An 8,158-nucleotide genomic window follows, 5' to 3' on the forward strand; every position below is an offset into this window, starting at 1 on the left:
GCAAATACTACACAAACAAAAGCACAAAAACAGACAAAAGAGAAAGGGGAAAAAACTAGTTAGAGAGTTGGTCTAGTAAGGCTGCGAGCATGGCAATTGGCATTATGATGAACTTTAAACAAAAGTAAAGAGAAAGCCTTTCGGAAGGAAAATTCTTTTTGATTGCCTCAATAACATTCAACTTTTTTAATAAGGGGTATTTTTCAAGCTGTTTGAATTTCATAATTTAAAAATCTACAATTTCTTTAAAATTGTAAAATCCTTATACAAGCCGGCTCTCTATTGAGTTTAGCCTTCAATTCATACCATTATTAAATTTGACCTTTTATACTTTCTAAGAGTCACCGCGTATTAATGCTTCTTGGAGGGACTTCCAAGGAGAACCAAGAAGGGGCGCCAAGTCACCGACTCTTTTTTGGGACGAGTCAGTCATCATCCTAATAAATAACAAACCGATACAAAACAAGACATAGAAAACGACCAAATGGGAGACATTGATCAACAAGGGAAGTACCAAACACTAACATATATGTTTGTAAATCGACCTGTAAATTCCATATATTTGTTTGGCGTATAGAGAGGGCAACCTTTTTAGTTACTCATAGGGGACAGGTCAATTTGTTTCATTCATGGAAGAAGCACCCACAGCATCCCATATCAGCAGAGGGCCATAATTGCAACCTGAAAGTCTCAATTATTAAAGGCCAACAAACCACTACCAGCTTTAACATCAAATAAACATCAGATAATGTGATTGCTTCAAAGGGGCTTCATCTTTCGAAATAATAACCATCCATATCAAATTACAAAATGTAATAACATAACCATCCTTGCAAAGCTACAAATGTGGACCATGGAATTAAAGAAAAGTTTGAATCGTGTCCTTCCAACAGCTACATTTGCAGGCCAGAGAACTCATGCAGGCAGCATAACAGTACCACGTACCTCTTCTCTTATAGAATACCTTTTTTTTTAATATAAGAAACAAAAATTGACGACAATACTTGAGAAGAAGCTAGCACCACAGTATACAATACCCTACATCATAGTTTTGATTGTTCAGTTGGCAATGTTGAATTTTTCTTTTTAGTTGGTCCTGGAACATAGCTAGTTGCCTCCCACATTCAGGAACATTAAAAGAAGGCTCTATGGTGAACAAGAAGGATGTTTCTGTCTCACAGTGCGGTCCGTGCAATTTAAAGAAGGTTGATTTCTGTAACTAAATCAGGATCAATTATGCCTGTTTTCCAACCTTGATTTTCTTCTCGAGTTGATCTCAGCTGCCCAACTCTTTCCTATCTCAGTCTGAAACTTTCCTGACAATTTAAAAAGAAGAAACATGAGAAACAGATATTCTCATTCTCCTTATCTGTATTAGCTTCAAATGAAATTCTACCTGCTGTTGAAAGGAAAAACTCATCCAGAACCTTCCCATGTTCTGCCACAACAACAAATCAATTCAGATAGCTAACAAGTGTTACAAGCACATATATCATCCAAAAAATACCTACCTGCTTCATACTCTAATGCTTGTAGTATCATTTCAACCTGGCCAGAGGACATGCGTAAGCTTAATTAGAAAACAAAAAAATTGGGTATTGCATAAGTTTTGAAAATGTATGTTTCATATATTCACATATATATGCACACTGTTGAGTCTAGAGGGATAATAGGGGAGGGGTGATCGGGCAAGAAGGGTCCAAAGTTTTTTTTTTCTTTTTTTAAATAATTTTATTTTACGCCAAGCTCAGCTGCTAAACTGGAACTGGTAAAACCAACCATAGAATGTTGTAGCCAGTAACTAGGTGATGCCTTTCTGAGCAATAAGCCATGAATAATTTCAAGTGTCTAATGACCCACATAAGCTTAGGCTAAATAACACTCTCTCCTCTATAAGAATGGAGTAGTGGGCGAGGTAACTAGGTGCATATGCAACTCACCCATAAATAACATAATTAAAGTGTCAAATACAGACCTGGTAATAATGCGGAATAAATAACATTTATTTTTCAAAGTAATCCTTGTAAACTAATGCTTAAAAAGACAAGATTAGAAGAAATCAATACATTCTTTGACTCTTAACCGCACGGTCCGTACATAATATTAGACCACCCTCATGGGAAGTTCAGAAAAATAAAATGAAATCTAAATAGAAGACTACCATAACAAATGCCTAGAAATTATGCAGCAACATAAGTAGAAATTATGTCAAATATCCCAATTAAGGGCTTCTCTTGAACCCAAAAGCTATCTTTCATATTCCAAATCTAAAATTGGACTTATCAAAAAAAAAAAATCTAAAATTGGATTTGAATGCCGGTATATACATACTTTGTCAAAATCCTTCACAAGATTAGCCTCTAAAGAGGAATTATTTTCGTATTCCTGCCAAAGTTCTTTGATCTCTTCAGCTGCAGATAACAAGGAATCCAATCATGGCCAATGTGATGCCAAAAATGATCATTCACACAGTATAAGGTTTCCTAGACAAGGCTTAACAAGTACCTCTCATCCCCCCACCAAGAACTTCGCACATTTCATTTAAAGCTGCCTGCTCTCTTCTGCTCTTTTCTTCTTTAGGAACACCATCAGATGGTGTTATGTCTCCAACAATAGCTGTCAAAGACCAGAACCCAATTTAAAAGTTCAGTTCCAGGTACAAACATACATGCACACGCAGCAAATATTGCCCATGCAACACTTCTTTTTCTTTTGAAGAAAACACACGTGCTCTGGATTTCATCAAGCAAAAGAATGAATTGCACAGATGCCAATATTTAAGATCCAGTGGTCCTCCCATTTTATTAGTCAGCTTCAATAACATCATGGATCAATATATTAACTTTTTTTTATAAGTAATTTAATCTCATTGAAGAAGCGCAGAGGGGAGCAACCCTAGTACATAGGAAGTATACAAGAGAATCCCTTAGAGTAGAAAAAGTAGAACAAAGGTTCAAAAAGTTAGAAAACTAGAAAAAAGCAAACTATTGTGAGTTGCTACCCATGTGTAAAGGGAGTTTATTATAATTTTTTTAGCTCCACCACCGAAGTCTCTATCTTCAAAGCTCTATATATCCATCCGTTCTCTCCAATACACGACATTAAACATAAAGGAGCCAACCTCCAAACTTCCAAAATGTCACGACGCCCCACTTGACCTCCCCAACTCATCAACAACTCTCTCACCCTTCTAGGCATAACCCAATCCACACTAAACAAATTACATATCAAGCTCCATAAATCTCTTGCTACTTCACAATAACACCCATGTAACACCATCACATCCCCCCAAGCCAATGAGGAACTTGACTTTTCGGTGTGTCACATCACACATGGTAAAAAAGAAAAAGAAAAGGTAAATCCTCCAGAGAGCTATATTATTTACCACCTCTGACATTGCGCACAAGGGATCTTCAGAATTACCCACGTCACCACCTAAATATAGCGCAATTCCTAATCCCTCATTTGATCAAAATATTGGTGGAAGAATTAGGGGTCAAAATCAGAACTGGGTTGGACAATTCCTACTGTGCTACTCTTTGTTCTTTATTAGTAGTTTGCACATGCATACATGCAATGGCTCTTGAACCTATAAACTCACCTTCAGTTCTTATGGAAAGACAAAGTGCCATTGAACTGAAACTCACTGATGCAATTCCAATTCAGCTGCTTGAGGGAACCAAAGATTTGAGTAGAAAGCTAAAATTACAATTATGCATAAAAACTCCAAATTGAAGACATATTTAAAGCGGCCCCTCAAGATTCTTTTGTGTGAGGCCTAGTTGTATTTCAAATGGCTCACAATAAAATGTTCCCAGCACTGATACGATATGTCTGGACATTGCTCAGAAGGGATCTACAACTTCAATGATCTTGCGCTACTCTGATGAGAAGGCAGCCACCTACTCTCTCTCTCTCTAACAAACATGACAATGATTCAGCTAATCTGGAATCCAATTAAAATACTGATCTAGTTTCAATTACTTTGACTCATAAAATGTTCTTATGGCCCTAATCACAATGGTGTAAGGCTTCATTTGAGACTAAGCTTCGGCCATCTTGACAAATACATTTTCTAATATTTTATTTTCCTGGGGGTTTGCAAATTATCCAAGGAAATTAGGTGTTAATGTTGCTAAGAAAATTTCCATCTTATATTCCACTTTTATCTTAGATCTTCTTTGCAAAAGCCTTTTTTTTTTTCTACTAGCATCTACCGTTGAAGTTACTTTTGTATGGTTGATTCAAATCTCAATCAATTAATGTACTTGATTATTTCAATATGCAACATTATTTTAATCTCATTATATTAATATTCTTGTCTTTTGTTAACAAAATGCTCTTTTCTAGCTCAATCTCTGTGAATTCTGTAGCTTTCTACTCAAATGTTTTGTGCCATCCAAAGAAACAAGATTTCAACTACAGCTTAATTACAATTCTGCCAGAAATAAAATTGCAACTGGGATTGAACAAATAAAACAGTAAGACCCTACTATTATCCATCAGATCAATATCAACGACACTGATATTGCTGAAAACTCTCACTGAAATGGCTCATAAATGTAAAAGATGTCTCTATTGCATCTGACTTCCAATCAAGTTCACCTTAAAGTCTCTTTTTAAGTTCCCTCAAAGGTGATAAATCTTCAAAATGGAAATGCATCCGTTAATTCTGATCAGTAAACAATGGACAACTTAATAAGCCAAGACTTTTGTGGTAGTCTGCAGGGTAGGAAATGGTGGGAGCTTCTGAGTTACAGATTATAGAGCCTCTGGAAAAGGAAAAAGAAAAAAGAAAAGGCCTGAGTACCAGAACAATTAAAACTTCTTTATCCCACATTATCCTATGTAAACTCCCATCCAAAACGCACCTTGTATGGACCCTGGCCTCTGCGCAGCAGTATTAAAAACTTTTTTTTCTTAAGAGGTAAATAATATTTAAGAATGTGCAGGGGATTGAACCCATGATCTCCACCGCTTATCTATGGGGAGGAGATGCCATTTAACCCGAAGAACATCCAGCAGCAGCCTCAAAACCATGTGTACATAGTGTGCAAGTTAATTGACTGATAGAAGCTACATCTACATGGTGTATCAGGCTATCAGAACTGCAACTTAAAATATCATTGATCCATTTTCATGAAAAAGTTCTTCGACAAAATTTCATCCTATAAGATTTCAAGCATTGAACTAGTATAATAGAAAATCAAAAGGAATAAAAATGATACCTTCTGCCATATCATGCACGATTGCTATCTTAATACACCTGTATAAATAAGGACAACAAGGCAAAAGGGTTCAATAGACAACTATAAGGACATTACCAAAAAAGTAACGAGAAAACCATAAGCACATAGGAAAAGTGGCAAGGGAATAAAGAATATCATATAAAAGAGACTTAAGGGACAACTAACTACAACCACCCAGACCACACTTCAAGTAATCCTAGAAAACACCTATGTAGGAATTCTATGTACGCACTAGCTAAGCTTAAATGCATTTGATCTGAAGTCACTTTAATAGTGTATAAACGCACAAGTTGACAACACTACATGGCTACTTATGCTACTCAACAAGCAAGAGTTTACAGGTTATTGGGTTAACTTTAGTGCATAGTTCTTACTGCTAATAACAATCCAGAACATCAAAAGGCTCCTATACAATGTGCTATCAGCAAAAACTTGGATGAGCAGTGACAGGAAATATAATACAAATTGATTCATAACAATAAAAAGAATAAAATAGTGAAACTGATAATCAAGAGCTAGCATTAGAACAACGAAGTGGAAAGGCCACGAAGCCAGCTGCCACATTGGTCTTAAATATTGCATAAAATATGAAAACTGAAGCTACCCAAAAGTTGCCCATTACTGAAAATGAAAACTGAACATCAGGTTTTATTTATTTATTTATTTTAGTAATTTTTAGGGTTAATTCCCATCAATCCCCTTCAACTACTACTCATCTACACATAATGTTTGGTCAAGCAATCCATCCAAATCCATTGGCTTATTTGTTTAGGCTACAACAATTAAATTATCATAGGTCAAGGTACTTGGGCATGTTTTTCATAGACCCATCAAAGCCTTAGTAAGACTTAAAGGTACACGACTTAACTGAACCTTAAAATGGCTGGGCCCATTACCTACCTTGCCCAAATCCAGCCACTGCCATCCCTAGTGAAAATTGAGGAACATTGTTGCCGAAATACCAAGTAATTGCTTCATCCACAAATGTCTACTGAAGTTTTGGTATGGAAGCTTTCTAATTTAGATGAAACCATAAAGAAGAAACATTCTCACATTGTTGAGAAGTTTCTAAATTACATATAAATAACACGTCCTTTCAACAAGCCAGGACTCACATATAGAAAATCTAGCAACCAAAATAGCCAAAGAGATCATCACCTTCTAGGAAAGTAGCACTCCTAGATTGATGTTACTGGACCCACAGAACTCAGCAAAACATATGCTAAAAAATCCTAACAAAAACTCGTATTAGGCCAAATCAAAGGGATGTATGGTTACCAACATTATTTAAATATTAATTTCGTTATGCATATACACAAGGTATAAGGAATAAAGGGTAACAACTTCACATGGCATTGTTTCAGTCTATTATAACACATATCCAGGCAGGAACTACAAACTTTCTAATATTGTCTACTCGTCTTAGCTACATATAATCATGAGAGAGAGAGAGAGAGAGAGAGAGAGAGAGCAAATTTGATGGATAAGTGAAGATATTTCAGGGAAAACCGACAAGCAAACATGTCACAGTGATAGCCTAGAAAGTTTATGCAAAGAATAAAACGCACAATCCTTCATATGATATGATGAAAGTCTAACCTTTCTCTATTCACACCAGGAAGGTCGCCAGCAATCAAAGCCATCAAAGACATGCGGTACATATGGTCAGCAATTGACTCAGGACCCTTTATCCCATGATTGATCCATCCTTTCCTTTTTGTGGTCTACAAGAGAGAGAAACAAATACAGTAAATCTTTGTTTTCCAAACCACTACACATACTGCAGGTCTTTTTTTCATTTTTTTTCGATAAGGCACACTCTAGATTTCTCTTCTCCGCTTTATGAATACATTACTTACGTATGTGCAGTTATAATTGCATTTGCTTCAAAACCACAAAAACTTAACTCGTGAATAAAATTCATGAATTCAATCACCAGCCATTAGTCTACCTAAGATAGAATAACCCCTTAAAATACACAACCCTCACCCATAACAGGTTGAAGCCCAGACCTCCACCTTCGAAACCAGAAGAGCAGTAGACTACATATACAAGTATCCATAAAAAATTCCTACTTTAAGGTAAACAAACTATTAAAACGTAAGCGGTCCAAGCACTTTGGCTAGCATTTCCAGATGAAATACTAAATATCAAATGCAACTCCATCAACCCCTCAAGTTCCATTTCCTAGCTGATAAAATTTTGTATAATCCAAAAAACGAAAAGAAAAGGAGTTTACATATCAATTGCAGTGAAATTCTCTATCATTAGGACACATAAGCAGCATACAATCAAAATGCTAGCACTAATTTTCTTTCTTTTTTAGGTTTTCTCGGCAACCAAAAAGAGAGAAAGCAACCCCACACCTTAAGGCTATGGCACAATGTCAGAAAATCAATTGCAGACGACGACAACGAGTTCGAACCCGACGATCCGATCCAAGCTTCGGACTCCTCCAAACTCACCGATTTCCTGGACCCGAACCCGTCCGGACCGGGCTTCTGGGAACGAACCGAGACGAGCCTCGGGCTCGGAGTCTCGGTGAAAAATCCTGGTCTAGACAAGATCTGATTAAAAAAAGCGAGAGGTGACCGGGAAGGAAGAGTCCGATGCAGCGGAGGCGCGAAACGAGTCGATGAATTCACAGCCATTGTTGCAGACAGGAGGGCGCAACGAAGTTGTTACGGAAGTTTTTCTTTTGTTTTTGCTTTTGGAAATTGTATTCTTTTTTTTTCTTTTTGGCTTTTATACATGCGCCTACTTAATGATATACACGTGCGACGCATGTGTTAGTGAGCATGGTTAAATTGTGTTATAGGATCAGGTAACTTCGCTTTGTACTTTTAAATTACCATGTGATTTGATAAGTTTTTTCTAAATTTTAAAACCTCTTAATTTAAATTTTTGAA

The 8,158-nt window shown here is 36.5% G+C and overlaps 1 protein-coding gene across 1 annotated transcript; it reads right to left on the bottom strand.

The window, feature by feature from the left end:
* Window positions 1-723: 723 nt before the first annotated feature.
* Window positions 724-7,950, bottom strand: LOC132179073 (Metal-dependent phosphohydrolase). Its single transcript, XM_059591702.2, has 8 exons — window positions 7,616-7,950; window positions 6,849-6,973; window positions 5,229-5,266; window positions 2,506-2,616; window positions 2,332-2,411; window positions 1,512-1,548; window positions 1,397-1,438; window positions 724-1,316 (listed from the first exon to the last, which is right to left on the bottom strand). Exons 1-8 carry the CDS (start codon window positions 7,898-7,900, stop codon window positions 1,231-1,233), a joined length of 804 nt encoding a protein of 267 aa, XP_059447685.1. The 5' UTR covers window positions 7,901-7,950; the 3' UTR covers window positions 724-1,230.
* Between the last annotated feature and the right edge of the window lie 208 nt (window positions 7,951-8,158).

Source organism: Corylus avellana, chromosome 4, assembly GCF_965113065.1.
Source record: "Corylus avellana chromosome 4, dhCorAvel1.hap1.2, whole genome shotgun sequence".
NCBI lineage: Eukaryota > Viridiplantae > Streptophyta > Magnoliopsida > Fagales > Betulaceae > Corylus > Corylus avellana.